General features: G+C 37.8%; 1 protein-coding gene across 5 annotated transcripts in view; it reads right to left on the bottom strand.

The window, feature by feature from the left end:
- The window catches only part of SBF2 (SET binding factor 2), a 685,940-nt gene that overhangs the window by 63,085 nt on the left and 598,874 nt on the right, over window positions 1–23,981 (bottom strand). For all 5 annotated transcript variants that reach the window (XM_058305757.2, XM_058305758.1, XM_058305761.1 and 2 more), the window contains one exon: window positions 16,273–16,471. In XM_058305757.2, coding sequence (XP_058161740.1) covers window positions 16,273–16,471 — 199 coding nt within the window. The remainder of the gene's footprint in view (window positions 1–16,272; window positions 16,472–23,981) is intronic.

Below are 23,981 nucleotides of genomic sequence, written 5' to 3'. Positions count from 1 at the left end.
TATGCAAGAACATGATATAGTTATTTATTTAACACTTTCATTACTCTCAATATTATTTTGAGTATTCCATGTAGAGGTCTTATACATCTTTCATTAGATTTATTCCTAAATATTTGATGTTTTCAGTGCTACTGTAAATAGTATCAGTACTTCAAAAGAAATAACACTTTTAGAAATGTTTCCAATGATTTGTTTTTGTTATATAAATATATGAATAATATTTGTATAATGATCTTATGCCAGTAACCTTGCTGAATTCACTTATTAATTTTAAAAGTTTATTTGTAGATTCTTTCTATGCATGCTATAAGATCATCTGTGAATAATGACAGTTTCATTTCTTCTTCTTTAGTCTTTAGAGCTTTTATTTATTTTTCTAGCCTTTTGCATGGCCTAGGACCTATTCAACACTGAATAGAAGTGGTAAATATGTACATCCTTATCTTGCCCTGATCTCAGAGGAAGAGCTTTCAACATTTTATCATTAAGTATTTTTTTCTGATTTGGGGGTGTTCTCAGACATCTGTTACCAGCTCAAGGTGCTTCCCTTCTCTTTCTAAAGTGCTAAGAATTCTTTTTTTTTTTAAAAACTTGAATATATATTAAATTTCATAAAATGCTTTGCTGCCTATAATGAAGCATTATATAATTTTCTTTCTTATTCTGATGAATTACCCTGATTTATTATTAAAAGATCAAACCAGTTCTATATTCCTCTAATAAACTCTCCTTGATCAAACAAATTACCCTGTGTGAAATAAACTTTTGTCATTGTCATCATGAGGTGTATTTTTTAAATCTCTAGTATTGTTTTCTATTTTAAAATCTACTTTGCAAACAAAAGCAAAGACAAAATCTACTTTGATATTAAAACAGTGATAACAGCTTTTTAAGGTAGTTTTATATGATTTTTTTCTTTTTCTTTGAACCTTTTTGAATTCTTAAAATTTAGATATGCCCCTTAAAAGCAGCATAAAAAGCTTTTTAAAAAAATACATTCTGAAGATGACTGTCTTTAGTATATTTTTATTGAAGTATATCATTCATACATGAACATACATAAACAGTAAGTGTATAGTAAAAGTTATGATGTTAAACATGCATAACATCACACACAGGCCCCATACTTCACCCTACATCAACACCTTGCATTGTTGTGAAACATTTGTTACAAACTATGTAAGAGCATCGTCAAAATATTACTTAATAACCTACCGTCCATATCTTATATTTGCATGTTTTCCCCAACCTACTCTATTATTTTTTTAAAATATATTTTTATTACAGAGGTTGTGAACTTACAAAACAATCATGCACGTGTGTAGAATTCCCATACAAACCTCTTCACCAACACACCACACCACTGCAGAACATTTGTTACAGATTATGAGATAACATCATCAGACTATTACTGCTAGGGCCCATAGTGTATATGTGGTATATTTTTTCCATACCCCCCTATTAACATAGTTCATCTTTAGCACTGATGCAAGAATATTACAGTATTTCTGTTAACTATAGCCCATAGGTTGCATTAATTGCATTTTTCCCATGCTTCTGCACATTCCCACCACCCCGCAATAGTGATGCACATCTGCTTTAACTCACAGAAGGACGCTCTTGCATCTGTACCATCAACCACAATTCTCATCCATACTGTGTTATTCAGTCCCTAGATTATTCTTTAGCTTTCTTTCAATAGACATTTACATTCCTAGACTACCTTTTTCAGGCATAAGCCCATTTATAAATCAGCTGCTACTCACTATAATGTGTTACCATCAACTCTATCCATTTCCACACTTTTACAGTCAAATTAATTAAAACTTCTACATACATTAAGCATCCGTGTTCTTCTAAACCCTCCTCTTACCTCCAAATAACCTATACTCTAGACTTTAACTCCATGTGTTTATTCTTCATATTTAGTTTATATTAATGAGACCATGCAATATTTGTCCTTTTGTGTCTGGCTTACTTTACTTAGCATAATAATGTCTTCAAGATTCATTCCTGTTATCATGTGTCCCAATTTTATTTCTTCTTACTGCAGCTTAGTATTCCAGAGTAAGAATATACCACATTTTGTTTATACACTCATTGGTTGATGGTCACTTGAATTGTTTCCATCTATTGGCAATTGTGAATAATGCGGTTATGAACATCGGTGTGCAGATATCTGTGTCACAGTTTTTAGTTCTTCTGGATATATTCCTAGAAGATGAATTGATGGATCACATGGCAATTCTATATTTAGCTTCCTGAGAAACCACCAAACTGTCTTCCATAGAGAATGCACCATTTTATACTCCCACCAACTGTGAAGGAGTGTTCCTATTTTTCCACATTGTCTCCAAGTTATTGTTTTCTGTTTCTTTAAAATAATGGCCATTCTGTGTGATGTGAGATAATACCTCATTCTTGTTTTGATTTGCATTTCCTTAATACCTAGTGATATGGAACATTTTTTCATGTACTTTTTGGTCATTTATATTTCCTCTTTGGAGAAATGTCTATTTAAATCTTTTGCCTATTTTAAAAATTGGATTGCTTACTCTTTTATTGTTGAGTTGTATGATCTCTTTAGATAGAATGGAAATCGAACTGTTATCCGATATGTGGTTTTCAAATATATTATCCCATTGAGTGGGCTGCCTTTTCACCTTCTTGACAAAGTCATTTGAATCAAAAAAGTGTTTAAGTTTGAGGACCTCTCATTTATCCATGTTTTCTTTTGTTGCTTGTGCTTTGGGTATAAAGTTTTTGAATGCACCATCTACCACCAGGTCTTGAAGATGTTTTCCTACATTTTCTTCTAGGAGCTTTATGGCTCTTCCTTTTATATTTAGGTCTTTGATCCATTTTGAGTTAATTATGTATAAGATATGAGAAAGAGGTCCTCTTTCTTTCTTTTGCCTATGAATATCCAGTTCTCTCAGCACCATTTGTTGAAGAGACTGTTCTGCCCGAGCTAGCTGGGTTTGACAGGCATGTCAAACATTACTTGACTATAGATGTGAAGGTCTGTTTATGAACCATCAATTCAGTTTCATTGGTCTGTGTATCTATATGCCAATACCATGCTGTTTGTTGTTGTTGTTTTTACCACTACAGCTAGGTAATATGATTTACAGTCTAGAAGTGAGAGGCCTCCAACTTCGCTTTTCCTTTTTAAGATATTTCTGGCTATTTGGGGTCCCTTACCCTTTGAAATAAATATGATAATTGTGTTTTTCATTTGCTTAAAAAATGTTGGTAGAATTTTTATTGGGATTGCATTGAATCTGTAGTTTGATCAGGAAGAATTGATATCCTAATGATATTTAGTCTTCCAATCCATGAGTATGGAATGTTCTTCTAGTTATTTAGGTCTTTTTTGATTTCTTTTAACAATGCATTGTAGTTTTCTGATACAAGTGCTTTACATCCTTGGTTAAGTTTCATCCTAAATATTTGCTTCTTTTAGTTGCTTTTGTAAGTGGAATTTTTTCTTGACTTCCTTCTCAGATTGCACTTTACAATTGTATAGAAACACCACTGATTTTTACATATTGATCTTGTATCCTGACACACTACTGAAATCCTTTATCAGCTCTAGTAGCTTTGTTATAGATTTTTTGGGTCTTTCTCGGTATAGAATCATATCATCTGTGAATATCGAAAGTTTTACTTCTTGCTTTCTGATTTGGACACCTTTATTTCTTTTTTTTTGCCTGATTGCTCTAGCTAGAACTTCTAACACTATAGTGAACAATAGGTGATAGTGGGCATCCTTGTCTTGATCCTAATCTCAATGGGAACACTTTCAGTCTTTCACCACTGAGTACAGTGTTAGCTGTGGGTTTTCATATATGGCTTTTATCATGTTAAGAAAGTTTCCTTCAATTCCTGTCTTTCATAGTATTTTTATCAAAAAGGGATACTGTATTTTGTCAAACGCCTTTTCTGTGTCAATTGATAAGATCATGTGATTTTTCTTCTTTATTAATGTGGTGTATTATGCTGATTGATTTACTTGCATTGAGCCACATTGCATGACTTGTATAAAGGGCACTTTATCATGATGAATAATTCTTTTAATTAATGTTTGTTAAATTTGATTAGTAAGTATTTTATTGAGGATTCTTGCATCTGTATTTATTAGTGAAATGGGTCTATAATTTTCTTTTTTCATAATATCTTTATCTGGCTTTGGTATTACGCTTCATAGAATGAGTTTGGCAGTGTTCTTTCTTGTTCAATTTTTTGGAAGACCTTAAATAAGATTGGTATTAATCTTTTGATCCTTGGTAGAACTCACCTGTGAAACCATCTGGTCCTAGGCTTTTCATTTTGGGGATTTTAATAACTGTTTCAATCTCTTTACTTGTGATTGGTTTGTTGAGGTCTTCTATTTCTTCTAGGGTCAGAGTAGACTGTTAGTACATTCTTAGGAATTTTTCCATTTCATCAATATTGTCTAGTTTTTTGGCATACATTTGTTCATAGTATTCTCTTATGATCTTTCTTATTTCTGTGGGGTCAATAGTAATGTCCCCATTTTCATTTTTTATTTCCTTTATTTTAATTTTCTGTTTTGTTTTTGTTTTTGTTTTTGTTTTTGTCAGTTTAGTTAGCTAAGGTTTGGCCAATTTTGTTAATCTTCTCGGAGAATTAACTTTTGGTTTGTTAATTCTATTTTTTTTTTCAATTTCATTTATTTCTGTTCTGACCTTTGTTATTTCATTCCTTCTACTTGCTTTGGGGTTTGCTGTTCTTTTTCTAGTTCCTTCAGCTGTATAAGTAGGTCACTGATTTTATCTGTTCTCTTTTTTAATGTAAGTATTGAGGGCTATAAATTTCCCTCTCAGCACTGCCTTTGCTGCATCCCATAGGTTGTGATATGTTGTGTTTTCATTGTCATTTGTCTCTAGATATTTACTGATTTCTCTTGCAATTTCTTCTTGACCCACTGATTATTTAAGAGTATGCTGTTTAATCTCCAAATATTTGTGAATTTTCCCTTTTTTCTGCCTCTTGTGTATTTCTAACTTTATTCCATGATGAACAGAGAAAGTACTTTGTATAATTTCAATCTTGTTGAATTTATTGAGATCTCCTTTGTGACCTAACATATGGTCGATAGGATATCTCTAGGATATTAGAGAAAGATCCATGAACACTTGAAAAGAATATATATCCTGTTATTTTGAGGTGCAATGTTCTGTGTAAGTTTATTAGGTTTACTCCATTTATCATATTCTTCAAGACCTCTGTTTCTTTATTGATCCCCTGCCCAAATGTTCTATCTAGTCCTAAGAGTGATGTATTAAAGTCTCTATTATTGTAGAGATTTCTGTTCTTCCTTCAGTTTTGCCAGTGTTTTTCTCATGTATCTTGGAGCTTCCTGATTAAGTGCCTTTACATTTATGATGTGTGGGCAGCAATCTATGCCGGTGGGTCTAAAATGACTTCAGTTGCCCAGGTAGACTGACTTCCCTGCTGGGGGACGGGAAGTCCCTCTGGAATGCTCAACAATCTAGTCTTTGTGGGCTGAATGCTCCTGCAGTTGTCCTGAGAGGCTGAGGGAGTACTGTCTCTTCTGCCCTTTAGGGGGTGGGAACAGAACCACTGATGCCCAACAGTGCATGAATAGACCAGTTAGGTGGTTGAGGTGGATCCACAGGCATCCAACATTTCGGTCCCTGTAGACCAAAAGTACCTACTGTTGCCCAGAGAGGCTGCTGAAACACAAGTCCCCTCCTTTCCTATTTGGTGGTGGGAGTGGATCCAAAGGTACCCACCATTCTAGGCCATGCAGGTCAAAAGTGCCTGCCATTGCCTGAAAAGGCTGAGGAAAACCAGCTCCCCTCTTATCCTACTTGGGGGTGAGGATGGAGCTACAGGTGTCCAACTATTCAGTCTGTATGGGCCAAAGCACCTGAAGTTATCCAGAGAGGCTGGGGAAACAAGCCCCTCTCTTGTCCTATTGGGGGTGGTGGTAGAGCCACAGATTACCATTAATCGAGTATGTGCAGGCTAAAAGTGCCACAGTTGCCTTGTGAGGCTGAGGAAACACCAGCCCCCTCCTACCCTATGGTGGAAGCAGAGGTGGAGATGGAATAGAAGGCACTCAGCAAGCCATTTCGTGTGGGCTGAAAATGCCTGCAGTTGCCGGGAAAGGCTGAGGAAACATAGCTCTTCTCCTATCCTATTGGGGTGCGGAGATAGAGCCCCAGGTATTTGACTATTCAGTCTATGCCAGCTGAAATCACCTTTAGTTATATGGAGAGGCTGGTGCAGGTCCCTCTAGCTTTCTCCTTGGCAGAGATGGGGCTGGAGCTTAGCTAGGGCTGCAATCTGATCTTGGTAGAAAGAAGCCAGTCCCTAACTTCACTATGATTTTCTGCTTCCCCTCATGCCAAGGGCAGAGTTAAAATGATGGCTACCAGTCTCTTTCTGACTTGGACAGGTTCAAACTTTAGCAGTTCTTAGGATTATACTTTAGCCAGCCGAGCTTACTAATCAGTAGCTGAAGTCAGTGGCACATTGTCTCTTCATCCCCCATTTATGGGAAATAGTGCTTCCAACACCAGCCACAGGAATAGTTTCTGAGGCGGCTTGTACTGCCAGTGGAAGGTGGGCACTGGCCTCCATGGCGTGGCCTGTAGTGTCCCAGAGAGCTTGGTGCAGGTCCTCGCAGCTTCCTCTCTGACGGAGGTGGGGCTGGGGTTCAGGCTAGAGCTATAGTCCGATCTGTGGAAATAAGCTGGTCTCTATGAGCACTGTGATTTTCAGTCAGCTTCCCCTTATGCCAGGGATGGAGTTAAAATGGTGGCTACTGGCCTCTTTCTGACTTGGACAGGTTTAAACTTCAGCTGTTCTTAGGATTATACTTTAGCCAGCTGAATTTAGTAATCAGTAGCTGAAGTTGGTGCCTGTAGCAGTGTGGCATTATTTATGAATTCCAGTAATAGATACTGGATTATGTTTGTGTACTGGTCTTTTCCTCTGAGACTATTAGATTATATTGGATTCAGAGGTTTCACTCTTACTTTATTAAATAATGATTAAGGCTTTGATCGGGCCACGTTAATAGGATGCTTAGTCTCTGCCCACCAAGGGAACTGCACTGCAGAGAAGGAAGGTTAGAGTTTTTGAGCTGGAGCCTGGGAAATAAACACACAGAGAAGCAGATATATGGCAGAGGCCATGGGAAGAGAGAAAAACCATTTGCCTGATAATCTACAGCTGGCCTTGTGGAGAGAGCAGAGCAGCTGAGTCTGGAGAGAATCTAGCCTGGGGAGAGGGACAAGACTTATCCTAGCCAGTAGCTGATATTGGAAGAAGTTGGGACCATAGAGCTTTAAGAGGAAGAGGAAGCCTGAACTCATGCAGATGTTGGCAGCCAGTTTGCTCCAACATGTGCAAAAGATTTTGATGAGGGAAGTAACTTATGCCTTATTGCCTGGTAACTCTAAGCTTCTACCCTAAATAAATACCCTTTATAAAAGCCAACAGATTTCAGGTATTTGCATCAGCACCCCTTCGGCTGACTAATACAGTGACCAACCATTCTCTTCCTCTCCTGTTTCTGGGAAATGGAACTTCCAACTCCAGTCACGGAATAGCTCCCAAGGCAGCTTGCACCACAGGCACCAGCCTCTGTGGCATGGAGTGCTCTACTCACAAATCTTCTCTGCAGATGGGCAGTCTCCCTCTTCCATATTTTCAAGGATATTGCAGGATACTCTTCTGGTCTCCTGGGGTCTCCAAACAGGTGCTTTTGATAGCTCTGGATGATTACTAACTAACCTGTTGTATGAACTGACTCTAGGAGCACCTCTCTCTGCCTCCATCTTGCCCCTCTTCCTCACTGTCTTTTAAATGGAGCATTTAGTCCATTTACAATTAATGGGCTTAACTACATTAATTCAATTTGAATTTAAATCTACCATCTTATTACTTGCTTTCTATTTGTCCCATCTGTTCTGTTTCCTTTTATTACCTTTCTTTTCTTTTCTTTTTAAAGATTTATTTATTTAATCCCCCCCCCCCCCCCCCCCGTCCCCTGGTTGTCTGTTCTCTGTGTCTATTTGCTGCATCTTGTTTCTTTGTCCGCTTCAGTTGTCGTCAGCGGCACGGGAAGTGTGGGTGGCGCCATTCCTGGGAAGGCTGCACTTTCTTTCCCACTGGGTGGCTCTCCTTATGGGTACACTCCTTGCGTGTGGGGCTCCGCTATGCAGGGGACACCCCTGCGTGGCAGGGCACTCCTTGCATGCATCAGCACTGCGCATGGGCCAGCTCCATACCGGTCAAGGAGGCCTGGGGTTTGAACCGTGGATCTCCCATGTGGTAGATGGACACCCTAACCACTGGGCCAAGTCCGTTTCCCACCTTTCTTTTCTTTCTAGAGATTTAAAAAATTATTTGAAATTATTTTTAAAATTATTCCATTTGCTTCCTTCTTGCTTGACAAATGTGTTATTTTACACCACCACAAATGCTTTAACAGCTGTTCTAATAAGGAGTCTACTAAAATTTTGTTTCTAACTGAAATGATTAATGAGGTCTATCTTGCCACTGGCAGGCATATTAATAGCAAGCTTCCCAAACATAGGAGAGTACCATACTAGACTTACCTACAAGGATAATTTAATTAGAATGACAGGGACCAGGAAAATTACTGCATACTCAATAGAGACCCAACTTTTAAGTACTTGTTTCTTGAATTTCACATTGATATTTGTAAGTTTAAATAATTTAAAATAAGATGTCTATAATTCTTCAAGAAAGGGGTTTAAACGAATAATAACATTAAGACCTCTTTCTGAAATGTGTACAAAGTTTACAATTTAGAATGGTTATTCTATTTAATCAAAGCAAGAAATTATAAATGCAAAGGAAATTTATCTGGAGGTGAAGGATGGTGGAAATGATTTAAAAATACATATTTATATATAGTAAAGTATGGGCTAGGGTTGTTTAAAAAAGAGAGAGAGATGAAAAGAAAAAAAGAAAATGTGCTCATTTACATTCTTTAGGCAATATTCCCTTGACAATATTCCAATAAGTTTAAGAAAATCCTGTCTACACCTTTGTCAAAAAATTACAGCCCCTGGGCCAAATCCTGACCTGCCCATTCATTTACTTACTCTCTATGGCTGCTTTTGTGGCACAGTTGAGTAGTTGTAATTGGGACTGTATAGCCTGCAAAACTGAACTATACACTTTCTGGCCTTTTACAAAAAAGGTTTATGGACTTCTGGCTTACACCAGACTCCTTTTCCCCATATGCCTGGCCAAATCCTATTCTTACTTCAAGTTATCTTCAGGCATGCTAGAAATGATGGAAACTGAGAAGATAAAGACAATCAAAGGGAAATTCTTGTGGGGGCAAGGATTTTACTTTCCATATTCTGTCCTTCTAAAGACACTGTTCTGTAATGTAATTGTAGTTCTGAAACCCCAATGAGATGCTTGTGCATGCTGCATAAAAAGTGTTTCTTAAACACATTTATATCCCTGGAAAACTTCCTTCTATTTTCTGGCTTATTTATCTGTATTTGGGCTATTAATACAAACGGTTCATTCAATATAAAAATGGGAGAAAGGAGGTGATGTCATCAATATGGCAATGTAAGACATCCCCTTAAAAAACCTCCTCAGAGACTCAGTGAATAAAAGGACAAATCCCACTTGCCTACAATCTGGAGAATGGTAGAGACTGGAGAAGGACTCCACAAATGCTGAACTGAAGAAAAAGAAAAATATCAGGTAAGAAACTTCCATCCAAAAAAAGTAGGGAGGGGAAGGGGAGTGGATATAGCTCAGTGATTGAGTGCCTGCTTCCCATGTACAAGGTCCTGGATTCAATCCCCAGTACTGCCTAAAATTAAACAAAGGAACTTCTGCCTGGACCGTTGATCCACTTCCCTCACCCTCCATCCTGCACAGTTCGGAAGTTGTTCGGAGGCAGACCTGGATTCCCTCAGACCTCCCACAAGGGACAAGACTATATAGCCATTCACAGCAGTGAGTAGAGCCCCATGTGTATTCAGGCATAGGGACCCAAGTCCACAGAGAATCAGGGTGGAACACAAGCCCCTGAGTTGTGTTGCAAACAAAAGGGCCCTAGTGGGGATGAGAGTGAGACAGACACACATACCATGGTGGAATTGTGGCTGACAAATGGTGAGCTCATTCAGTCCAGTTTCTGTTCACTGGACCTCCTAAACCAAAATAGATTTATCTGGGGTGACCCACCTTTTTGGATCTACTCCACCTATTTCCCAGGGGGTGGGATACCCTGATGGGGAAGAAACTGGAGGCAGAAAAGACTCAAGGGGGAAGGGAGATTAAACTGAACTGCTGTAAGACAGGAGGGTCCCAGAACTGAAAAGTATAACAAAAACAGAAAATTCAATGTGGGAGAGAAGTTAAACAAATTATAGGAGGTGAGGAGAAAATGATGCACAAAAACATACAGAACAGATCAAGATTTCTGGAGAAGGAACAGAAAAAAGGAAGCTTTCTTCTGGAGATGAAATAATTACAGAAAAAGTGCAGTCTTAAAAATAGTACCACATATCCAGGGTAAGAATCAGATGAAGAAAAGCTGAGAAAATCTGATTAGTTAAACAGGGCTATTCTAAAGGTCTAGAATTAGTTGGACCAAGTGCCAAAGATGAGCCTTAACACAAAGCCAATGAACAATAAAACCTTAGAAAAGAGGGAAAAAATGACATTCAGAATTAATTCGTCAAGATAATCTGACGCCTAGACATCAGCAAAAAACTACAAGCTTTACTAAGAAATAAGGAGATATTGTATAGTTAAGGAAACAAATTAAAACTTCAGAGGAGACAAAATTTGGAGCAACTAATCAAAGAAATTAAAACAAATCTCCTAAATCAATTCAAAGAGATGAAGAAAAATATGGCTAAAGAAATAAAACATATTAAAAAGACAATGTGGGAAAACAGATGTGGCTCAAGCAATTGGGCTCCTATCTACCATGTAGGAGGTCCAGGGTTTGATTACCAGGGCCTCCTGGTTAAAGGCAAGCTGGCCTGCATGGCAAGCTGGCCCAAGCAGAGAGCTGGCTCATGTGGAGTGCTGGCCCACGTGGAATGCTGGCCAGTGCAGGAGTGAAGGCCTGCATAGAGTGCTGACCTGTGTAGAGAGCTGGTGCAGAAAGATGACACAACAAAAAGAGACACAGAGGAGAGACAATAAGAGATGCAGCTGACCAGGAAGCTGACGTGGCACAAGAGATTGAGCACCTCTCTCCCAGTCTGGATGGTCCCAGGATTGGTTCCTAGTGCCACTTAAAGAGAAGACAAACAGACACAGAAGAATACACAGAGAGCAGACAGCAAGTGCAAAACAATGGGGGTGGGGAATAAATTAATAAATCTTAAAAAAAGAGGGACAAGGTTTAAGCATAGAGAAAAAAATGAAAGTATAAATAGAGTTATAACAGAAATTATGGGAATGAGAGGCAAAATAGTAGAGATTAAAAATACACTAGTGGGAAGCAGACTTGGCTCAATGGATAGAGCATCTGCCTATCATATGGGAGGTCCATGGTTCATATCCAGGGCCTCCTTGACCCGTGTGGAACTGGCCCATGCTCAGTGCTGAGGTGTGCAAGGAGTGCCGTGCCACGCAGGGGTGTCCCCCCTGTAGGGACGCCCCACGCACAAGGAGTGTGCCCCGTAAGGAGAGCTGCCTAGCATGAAAGAAAAGTCCAGCCTGCCCAGGAGTGGTGCCACACACACGGAGAGCTGACACAGCAAGACGATGCAACAAAAAGAGACACAGATTCCCAGTGTTGCTAACAAGAATACAAGTGGACACAGAAGAACACATAGTGAATGGACACAGAAAACAGACAACTGGGGTGGGGAGAGGGGAGAAAAATAAATTTTTAAAAAATCTTAAAAAAAAAATACACTAAAGGCATGATACAACAGTAGATTTTAATAGGCAGAATAAAGAATCAGTGAACTTGAAGACAGGAAAATCAAAATCATAGAAGAAGAGAGAGAGAAAAGAATAGAAAATATTGAGCAGTGTCTCAGGAATTTGAGTGACACTATGAAGCACACAAACATATATATCATGGATGTCCCAGAAGCAGAAGGGAAAAGGAGCAGAAAGAATATTTGAGGAAATAATGGATGAAAATTTCCCAACTCTTATTAAAGACATAAATATACATGTCCAAGAAGTGCAACATACGCCAAACAGAATAAATCCTAATAGACATATTCCAAGACACATATTAATCAGAATGCCAAATGCCAAAGACAAAGAGAAAATTCTGAAAAAAGCAAGAGAAAAGCGATTCATCACGTACAAGGGAATCTCAATAAGGCTATGTGCCAATTTCTCATCAGAAACGATGGAGGTGAGAATACAATGGTATGATATATATAAGATACTGAAAGAAAAACTGCCAGCCCCAAATTATTTATCCAGCAAAACTATCCTTCAAAAATGAGGGAGAGTTTAAAATATTTACAGATAAACAGAAACTGACAGTTTGTCAACAAGAGACTTGCCCTACACGAAGTACTATAGGGAGCTCAGCACACTGAAAGAAAAAGAAAGGAGAGAGGCCTGGAGTAGTGTGAAGAAATGCAACGGGAACTAAAAGGGGTAAATGCAAAACCTAATAGTAATGGATCTTCAATATAAAACTCTACTCTTTTATTCTTATAAAAGTCAGAATACAACTGAACAACAACAAAAAAGGCATAGTTGCTGATAATGGACAGGCAAAATATAAAGTGGTAAAGTGGGTAAAAAATATGATAAAGCAGGGAATCAGAGGGATATCGGAGCAGAGAATATGTAGGCTATTAAAGCTAAGTTTGTATCGTCTCAAATTAATAGGCTATAGATGAAGGCTGTATAATATAAACAACAGGTAACCACAAAGAAAGTATTTAAAAATATACAGGAACAGAAATGAAAAAAGGGATCAGTCAGCTACATCATAAAAGATCAACTATACGGAAAAGGAGGTTGAAATAAAGAAAAAGAGAGACAATAAAAGATATGACATATAAAAACCAAAGGACAAAATGGGTGAAGTAAGTATTGCCTTTACATTAATAATACTGAATGTTAATAGATTAAAATTCCCAATCAAAAGACAGAGATTGGCAGAATGGATAAATAAGCATGATCCAACTATATGTTGTTTACAAGAGGCTCATCTTAGACTCAAAAGACTCAAATAGGTTGAAAGCAAAAGGATAGAAAAAGATATTAATGCAAAATTTAACCAATAAAGACCTGGGGTGGCTGTAGTAATAGCAGACAAAATAGATTTTAAGTTGAAAGCTGTTATAAGAGACAAAGAATACTACTATATATTAATAAAAGGGACACTCCTCCAAGAAGAAATAGCAATCATAAATATTTATGTACCTAATCACAGTGCCTCAAAAATACATGAGACAAACACTGGCAAAACTGAAGGCAGAAATAGATGTCTTTAAACCAATAGTTGGAGACTTCAATAAACCACACTCATCAATAAAGAGGACATCTAGACAGAGGTCAACAGGGAAACTGAGAACTTCAATAACATGATAAATGAACTAGACCTAAAAGGCATATACAGAACATTGTATCCCCCGAACAGCAAGATATGGATCATTCTCTAGGATAGACCACATGTTTGGTCACAAAACTAGTCTCAATAAATTTAAAAAGATTGAAGTTATACAAAGCATTTTCTCTAACCATAACGGAGCTGAAGCTGCAAAGCCGGAAAATAGGAGAATCCACAAATATATGGAAGTTAAATAACCCATTCTTTAACCATTAGTGAGTAAGAAGAAATTGCAAGGGAAACCAGTAAATATCTTGAATGAAAATGAAAATACAAAATGTCAGAATTTATGGGATTAGCAAAAGCAGTGCTGAGAGGGAAGTTTATAGCCCAAATGCTTAGATTAACAAAGAAGAGCTAAGCTCAAAGACCTAAGTACACACCTGGAAGAACTAGAAAAAGGAGAGCAAATATCAAAGCAAGCAGAAGGAAATAAAGATTAGAACAGAAATAAATGAAATTGAGAATAAAATAACTATAGAGAGTTAACAAAACCAATTATAAGTAAAGTGATTACATCAGTCATCAAAAACCTCCCAATAAAGAAAAGTCAGGGACCAGATTGCTTCACAGGTGCATTCTACCAATCAGTCCAAGAAGAATTAATACTAATCCTGCTGAAAATCTTCCAAAATGTTGAAGAGGAGGGAACACTACATAACTCATTCTATGAGGTTAACATCACCCTAATACCAAAGCCAGATAAAGACACTTCAAGAAAAGAAAATTACACACCAAATTCTCTTATGAATGTAGGTGCAAACAACCTCAACGAAATACTTGCAAATCGATTCCAACAGCACATTAAAAGAACTAAACACCATGTTCAAGTGGGTTTTATTCTAGGTATGCAAGGATGGTACAACATAAGGAAATCCACTATTGTAATACACACATTAACAAATAGAAGGGGGGAAAAAGCCATGTACATCTTGACTTCTTGACTGACACAAAAAAGGCAGAAATGGGAGAGCCAATTATTAAATTTATTTGGAAGGGTGAGGAGTCCCGAATAGTCAAAAACATCTTGAAAAAGAGTAATGAAGTTGGAGGATTGCACACTGATGCTCATAGCAGCATTATTCACAGTTGCCAAAAGATGGAAGCAACCCAAGTGTCCATCAACCAATGAATGGATATATAAAATGTGATATATACATATGTGGCTGTTTGATATTATTTATGAATTCCAAAAAGAGATATTGATTATGTTTTGTAAACTGGTCTGTTCCTCTGGGTATGACACCCTCTAATTGTATTAGATACAGCTGAGATGACTTTGAATAAATTATTTTAAGATTAGGGCTTAGATTCGACCACATCATTAGGGTGTGCAGGTTTCATTCCCTGCCCCTTGGTGGGCTATATAAAGGGAAAATCAATCAAGAAGGCAAGAGAAGGAGGCACACAAAGAAAAAGAACACGGAGGAAGAGAGACAGCTCATTAGATAAGGCAGAGGCCCCTGGAAGAGAGATGAGTCTTGTAGTCTACAGCTGACCTTGTGAAGAGAATAGAACAGCTGAGCCTGGAAAGAAACAAGCCCAGGGGAGAGAGACAAGCCTTATGCCAGCCTACAGCTGAGATCAGAAGAAGCTGGGACCACAGAGCATAAAGAGGAAGAAGGAAGGCTGAACTCTTGTAGACATCACCCTCCATCTTGCTTTAACATGTGGCAAATGACTTAGGGCAAGAAAGTACCTCTTAGGGTACCTTAAGTGGGACTCTTTAGGGCTTTGTGACTATAAGCTTCTATGCCAAGTAAATACCCTCTATAAAAGCCAACAGAGTTCTGGAACTTCACATCAGCACCCCTATGGCTGACTAATACAACATACAATGGAATATTACTCAGCTGTAAAAAGGAATGAATTCTTGATGCATGCAATAATATGAATGAACCTTTAGGACATTATGCTGAGTAAAATAAACCAGACACAAAAGGACAAATATTGTATCATCTCACTGATATGAAGTAATTATAATAATAAAGCTCATGGAGTTACAGTCTAGAATATAGGTTACCAGTAGATAGATTGGGATTAGGGAATGGGGAGATGATGCTTAATTTGTAAAAAGAATTTCTATTTAGGCTGATGATAAAGGCTAGGAAATGAGTTGTGATAATGGTAGCACATTATTATGCCTGTAATTAACAGCACTGATTATACAGGTGAATGTGGTTAAAAGGGAAAACTTTAGGTGCTATAGGTTACTAGAATAAACAATGAAGGATAAAATATAGTACTATACAACACAGTAAACCTTACTGCAGATGAAGCACTATAGTTAATAGTACAAGAATGTTCTTTCATGAATTATTACAAATGTATGATACTAAAACAAGGTATTAATAGGGTGGTATATGGGAAAATATACACCTTTTGTAAACTGCGGATGATAGTTAACAGACTATTTTAATAATATTTCATCAATTGTAAGAAAGGTAACTACTGTTAAAAAAAATAGTATAGTTACAGAAAAGTGCTATTATCAATTGTAATAAATGTTCCAAACCAATGCAAGGTGTTGATAGTGGGGTGGTATATGGGAATCCTGAATTTATGCATGATTGTTCTGTAAACTCACAACTTCTCTAGCATAATCATTTTTTTAAAAATGGAAGAAAGGAAAGGTCTCTTTTTTGGGCAACTAACAGACTTACCTCCGGCAGAGTGAATACATCCTGTTGGAGGCAGTGATTCGAAAATACTCTGGTTTTGCGCGAGAAGAGTTTCCACTTATAGTTCCCAAACCTAAACGATGATAGTCTCTGAAACAAGCTTTTTCCACTAACTGTTCCATTGTAGACTTCTCTGAGGCTTTCAGAGTGGTACTTGCGGGGAGTTCACTATCATCTGAAACTGTGATGACAGAAACAGGTTTTGAAGAAATGATGTAACTTAAAGTAGTGGCTTAAAAGTTTCTTTTTGAAGAGGATCCTTAACCCAGGAGAGGTTTATGTTAGGGATACAGGTACTGTGTATATTACAAATTAATTAATTTTTATGAGGATCATAATACTCAAATAAATATATTAAAACAATAATGGAAATCAGATAATGAAATATCAGACGTTCAAGTTGCTAATTTAAATGTCAGAGAAATAACACCCTATATATAATTTCTAGAAATGATACAATTTGTAATTTATTACCCATATTTTTCTGTTTCAATCCGATTTATTTCTTAGTGACAAATGGTAGTGATTTTTATTTAGGACTACATAAAAACAAAGCTATGTAAAAAGGCCAAACTGCCAGTAAAATTTATCTTTTATATGATTAAGACAAAAATTTATCATCTAGATTTCAGTTAACTTTTCAGAGCATAAGCTTTTATAAATATATGTAAACAGCTATATTAACAAGAAATTTACTAATGGGAAAAAAGACCTTTCTTTTCTTAGAGAAGTATACAGAAGTTGTGCATTTTCCTTGGAAATATTTTTGCCAGATGATATAGTTGATACACATGGGAAATTTCCTCACAGTTTTGCAATCATAGTTTACAGAATCCTTTAAGATTTTAGATGTGGGAAAAATTTATCCAACAAACAAGCATTTTATGGAGGATTAAAAAAAAAACATTTCTAACTGGTACTGCACATTCTAACTAAAAAATATATTGCATGTTAAAAACTGTCCAAATTTACTTTTCTATTTATTTTTAAAGTGAAAAAAGTCAAATCAATTTTCAAAGTCTTTGTAAATGTACTCAAAATACTAATGTCCAAGGGAAGAATGTGGCTTTCTTCCATTAAAAAAAAAAGAATAAAACCATCAGTTTATCCTTACAAATATAAGCCCTTGTGTTTTTAGATGTGAGTTTCACAATGCTATGCATTCAGGTATCAGTTTTCTTTGGGCCTTTGTTTTTCAAAGGAGCAAAAAGCATTATATAATTTGGTCTTTTGAAAATTTATAATTTGGTCTTTTTGTGGAATAACGATCAGAGAAAGATGCTTTTTGTTCCATGAAATCACAAAAAGTTTGGACTAGAAGAGTTAATAATAATGGGTAGCTGTGATTCTTTCGTGGCTTTCCACATGTCTGTGAAGAAGCCAGGGTGCCAAGGTATGGTCATTTCCATAATGTAATGGTGGGCCTTTTCATTGTTCCCAGAGGCAAGCCTTTTTTTCAATGTAGTACAGAACTAATATTTATTGTTTTCTGCTAAATTTTCCCAAGCACTATGTTAAGAATTTATTAGGAAAGAAATACTACACAAAATGAGAAAATTGTCAAAAGAGATGACCAAGCAATCACAAAAGAAAAAATACAAATAACCAATCAATACATGAAAAAGTGTCTATCTCCAAATAAATGCAAATTATAAGATACCATATTTTGTCCATTAGATTGGCAAATATTTAAAAAAAAATAGAACAAAAATACCCTTTGTTGACAGTAGTGTGAAGAGGCATGTACATGTATCTCTAGACAAATTGTTACAACCTTTTATAGAACAATTTAACAATTTGTTTCAAAAGTTTTAACCTAGCAGTTTCACCTTTATGAATTCATCTTAAGGAAATAACCAGAAATGTGCAAAATTATTTATGAATAAAGACATTCATGAAGGCAATTTTATAACAGCAAAAACTGAAAATAGCCTAAAAATCAATGTTGATTAGGTAACAAAAGGGAATTTGTTACCTAAATTATAGTATAACAGAGAGGTCATGAGTGAGGGTTTTGGAGCCAGACTGCTTGAGTTTGAATCTGAATCCCATTACCTCTTTGTTGTGGAACTATGGGAAAATTGCCTAACTTCTGTGTGACTCAGTTTCCTTATGCATAAAATGCAGTTGTTGTAAGAATTAGATTAATGAATATATAGAGTTCATAACTATGCCTGGCATGTAACAAGTGATTAATAAGTATTAACAATTGTCATTTATCATTGATATTACCACTGATTATCAACACTTAGAAGGGAGAGACTTGGAATCACTCTGCAGGGGTAGAGGGTGGGGAAAGGTTAAGTCTCCATGTGGAACCTTGAGAGTGATAGGCAAGTCTGAGTGTCCGGGGTGGTAGTGGTGGGGCAGGGAATGGTAGTGGTGGTGGTAGTTCTCAGACAGAAAATAGGTGCTTGTAAGAGGGAGAGCCAAGGTACAGGAGAAAGGTATACAAGAGTGACAGGGTACTCATGACACACACGGCCTGCTTGACATTCTTGCCATCCCTTTGTTAAATTATAGAAGCAGAATACATCTACCAGTCCATCGGTAAGTATAGATTAAGCAATAAAGAGACAAGATCTTTATTCTTGAGGAAGTATGACATTCGGGATAACTCAGCATTTTACAACAGCTCTGGATTGAGAAGATAGAAGGTTTTTCTAGGTTGGTTCTCCAGGAGACATATCAAGTTCTTCAAGTGTTGCTTTTTTTTTTTTTTTTTTAAAATATTTATTTATTATTATTATTTTTAATTACATTAAAAAAAAAATATGAGGTCCCATTCAACCCCACCACCCCCGCCCCCCACTCCCCCCACAGCAACACTCTCTCCCATCATCGTGATACATCCATTGCACCTGGTAAGTTCATCTCTGAGCATCACTGCACCCCATAGTCAATGGTCCACATCATAGCCCAGACTCTCTCACGTTCCATCCAGTGGGCCCTGGGGGGATCTACAGTGTCCCGTAATTGTCCGTGAAGCACTATCCAGGACAACTCCACGTCCCGAAAACGCCTCCACATCTCATCTCTTCCTCCCGTTCCCCACACCCAGCAGCCCCCATGGCTACCGTTCCCACACCCATTCCACATTTTCTCTGTGGACATTGGATTGGTTGTGTCCATTGCACACCTATGTCAAGTGAGGGCTTAGATTGCACATGGGTACTGGATGCACTCTTCCCGCTTCTAGTTGTAGACACTCTAGGCTCCATGTTGTGGTGGTTGACCTTCTTCAACTCCATGTTAGCTGAGTGGAGTAAGTCCAATAAGTCAAAGTGTAGGAGCTGAAGTCTGTTGAGGCTCTGGGTCTGGGTGTCATATTATCAGTCCAGAGATTCAAATCCCCTACATATATCTTAAACCCAGCACCAACTACAATTCCAATAAAGTAGCATGCAAGTCTTGTGAAAAGAGATCCCCTCTGAGTCCATTTCCATCACGCAGAAACACCAGCTCCAAAGAAGGGCCATCTGTCATGGCAGTGAACCCCTTCTGCCATGACCATAGAACCCGTGGGTCTCTTTATCCCTCAAAAGAACCAATACCTGGGGTTGTATCTACCTTATCTGTCTCTTAGACTCTGTTCAGTTGTACATAGGGGTATTCCTTCTGACAACCTCCAGACTGTTTTTTAGAGACTCACAGCCTTATAATCTCATTTCTCCTTTCCATTTCCCCCTTACATTAGGTCAAACCGCTTCCCGAAGTCATGTTATTATATGTAGACAGGTATATTCTGCTGTTCCGCATTGAATCTTTAATTCAAGGTCATTTTCTAGTTGCTTCTTCAGCTGGTATGTGGTAGTGATCCCTCGGTGCCAGGGAGGCTCATCCCCGGGTGTCGTGTCCCACGCTGGGGGGAATGCATCACATCTACACGCTGAGTTTGGCTGTGAGAGTGGCCACATTTGAGTAACATGAAGGCTGTCAGGAGGAAACCCCCAGGCACAATGCTACTCTAGGCCTTGTTCTTATTGGAGGTGCATAGGCTCAAAAGTGTAGCCATTAGTATCAAGAGCCCACTGTTGGGCCCTCCTTCCTTCCTGGTTCTTGCCGTTGCACCTGGAGGATTGCCGCTGCTCTCCCAGGGCCCACAACAGTGACCCCCTGGCCAGGAGCCCAGTACCCCCCCAGCTGTTGTTTTTAATTGTTTCCACTATGAGTATATATAGACATTACCATATACCCTGGGCATATGCCCTGTATAACTCCCTGTCAACCATATATATCCTGTCAATAACATCCCATATCAGTATTCCTCCGCTGCCATTGTTGAACCACTCTGTGATCCAAAACTTCCCGTAAAGTGAATCCCAACATAATGCCAGCTTCAGAAGAGTCTTAGATCACCAAAATTCATATATACAATATACAGTATTTCCCCAGATCCACCATAAAACCTTTTCCCTTCCACAGCAATAATCTTTTAACTTATTCATATCATATTTCCTGAAACTGATGTACAGATTCCGAAACTATAGTTTTCAAACAAGGTAACATTTGTGCTTACTATGTGGTCCATACTTTAGGTTGTACAGTTTTCTAAATTTTTTAGTTATCCTATGTTTTGTCTTATGGTTTTCATTATTAGTCTGTCGTCCCCTATGTTTTTGGTGTAATATTAGCTGTTTTATATTCATCCTCGTGTACTCTCACATAACTCCTCTTTTGCCCCCTTATTTACCTTTGTTCCATCCATTGCACGTCCATTTTCCCCTCCCCTTAGGGCCCACAACGCCTGCCAATCTAATGCCCTGGGAGCCGTCCTTTCTCACGAGAGATACAGTTCTCTCTATTCGACGGCATTAGTCTTCCCCAGGATATGGGTCCACCCCACCCAATGGTAGAACCCACCTTGGCAAAATGAGCCTTCAGCTATTCCCTCCAGAGTCCATCCCGCATCAGACCATACCCCCTGAGCGTCCTAACCAGGTAACCCTCCTACTTATACTTTGATACGTTTTACTCAACATTTAGTTCTCAATGAACTTCTGGCACTCTCCCATGTTTGTATGTTGCCCCTCCCTCCCACCTATTTCTTGGACCATATTACCCCTCTTCCCATCCCCAGCCCCCCTCAAACCCAGAAAACCCCACCCAAAGGTAACCCCTTGCCCCCATTTTGACCCTTCTTTGTGCTCATACTTACCCCCAGCTCATCACAGATTCCACCCCTACAGACATTAACTCACAGCCTTCCTCCACCCCCCAATTTCCAGTAAGCCACTTTGCCAGACTCTAGCTCTCTGAGGCAGTTAACTTATTTCATATCATTGAGGTCATATAGTATTTGTCCTTCAATGCCTGGGTTGCTTCACTCAACATAAGATTCTCAAGGTTCATCCATGTTATCATGTGCGATTGTAGTGTATTGGTTCTTACAGCTGAGTAGTATTCCATTGTGTGTATATACCACATTTTATTGATCCACTCATCTGTTGATGGACTTTTGGATTGATTCCAACTTTTGGCGATGGTGAACAATGCTGCTATGAACATTGGTGTACATATATCGGTTTGTGTCCTTGTTTTCAGATCTGATGGGTATATACCCAGCAGTGGTATTGCTGGGTCATATGGCAAATCTATGGATAATTTTTTGAGAAACTGCCAAACTGTCCTCCAGAATGGTTGGATCCTTCTGCATTCCCACCAGCAATGGATGAGTGTTCCCCTTTCTTCACATCCTCTCCAGCATTTGTATTCTACTGTTTTTTTCATGGCTGCCAATCTTATGGGAGTAAGATGGTATCTCATTGTAGTTTTGATTTGCATTTCCCTGATAGCTAGGGATTTGGAGCATTTTTTCATGTGCTTTTTAGCCATTTGTATTTCTTCTTTGGAGAAGTGTCTGTTTAAATCTTTTTCCCATTTTTTAAATGGGTTATTTATCTTTTTGTTTTCGAGATCTATGAGTTCTTTATATATGCAAGTTATAAGTCTCTTATCAGATATATGGTTGCCAAATATTTTCTCCCATTGTGTGGGTTCCCTTTTTACTTTCTTGACAAACTCCTTTGAGGTGCAGAAGGCTTTAATTTTGAGGTAGTCCCATTTATCTATTTGTTCTTTTGCTGCTCGTGCTTTTGGTGTGATATTCATGAAGCCATTTCCTATTACAAGGTCCTGTAGATGTTTCCCTACACTGCTTTCTAAGGTCTTTATGGTCTTGGCTCTTATATTTAGGTCTTTGATCCATCTTGAGTTGATCTTTGTATAAGGTGTGAGATGGTAATCCTCTTTCATTCTTCTACATATAGCTATCCAGTTCTCCAGGCACCATTTGTTGAATAGGCCATTCTCTCCCAGTTGTGAGGGTTTGGTGGCTTTATCGAATATTATATGGCTATATACATGAGGTTCTATATCTGAACTTTCAATTCGATTCCATTGGTCTGTGTGTCTCTCCTTATGCCAGTACCATGCTGTTTTCACTACTGTAGCTTTGTAGTATGTTTTGAAGTCAGGAAGTGTGATTCCTCCTATTTCGTTTTTCTTTTTCAATATGTCTTTGGCTATTCGGGGCCTCTTTTTATTCCAAATAAATTTCATAGTTAGTTTTTCTAGTTCCTTAAAGAAGGCTGTGTTGATTTTTATTGGGATTGCATTGAATGTGTAGATCAGTTTTGGTAGGATAGACATCTTAATAATATTCAGTCTTCCTATCCATGAACAGGGAATATTCTTCCATTTATTTAGGTCTTCTTTGATTTCCTTGAACAATCTTGTATAGTTCTCGATGTATAAGTTTTTTACCTCTTTAGTTAAATTTATTCCTAAGTATTTGATTTTTTTATTTACTATTGTGAATGGTATTTGTTTCTTGATTTCCTCCTGATCTTGCTCATTATTGGTGTATAGAAATGCTACTGATTTTTGCGCATTGATCTTATAACCTGCGACTTTGCTAAACTCATTTATGAGTTCTAGGAGCTTTGTTGTAGATCTCTCAGGGTTTTCTATATATAGGATCATGTCATCTGCAAATAATGAAATTTTGACTTCTTCCCTTCCAATTTGAATGCCTTTTATATCTGGTTCTTGTCTCAGTGCTCGAGCCAGTACTTCCAAGACAATGTTAAATAGGAGCGGAGACAATGGGCATCCTTGTCTTGTTCCTGATTTTAGAGGGAAGGATTTCAGGATTTTGCCATTGTAAACAATGTTGGCTTTAGGTTTTTCATATATACTCTTTATCATGTTCAAAAAGTTTCCTTGTATTCCGATCTTTTGGAGTGTTTTTATCAGGAAGGGGTGCTGTATTTTGTCAAATGCCTTTTCTGCATCTATAGATATAATCATGTGTTTTTTTTCTCTCAATCTGTTTATATGGTGTATTACATTGATTGATTTTCTTATGTTGAACCATCCTTGCATACCTGGAATAAATCCCACTTGGTCATGGTGTATAATTCGTTTAATGTGTTGTTGAATATGATTAGCAAGTATTTTGTTAAGTATTTTTGCGTCTAGGTTCATTAGAGAAATTGGTCTGTAATTTTCCTTTCTTGTGGTGTCTTTGTTTGGCTTTGGTACTAGGGTAATGTTGGCATCATAGAAGGAATTAGGCAGTGTTCCTTCTGTTTCGATTTTTTGGAATAGTTTCAACAGGATTGGTGTTAGTTCTTTCCGGAATGTTTTGTAGAATTCACCTGTGAAGCCGTCTGGCCCTGGGCTCTTCT

This window comes from Dasypus novemcinctus, chromosome 10 (genome assembly GCF_030445035.2).
Source record: "Dasypus novemcinctus isolate mDasNov1 chromosome 10, mDasNov1.1.hap2, whole genome shotgun sequence".
Classification (NCBI taxonomy): Eukaryota; Metazoa; Chordata; class Mammalia; order Cingulata; family Dasypodidae; genus Dasypus; species Dasypus novemcinctus.
Note: the sequence above shows the minus strand (reverse complement) of the source record. Positions and strands in the feature narration are given on the sequence as shown.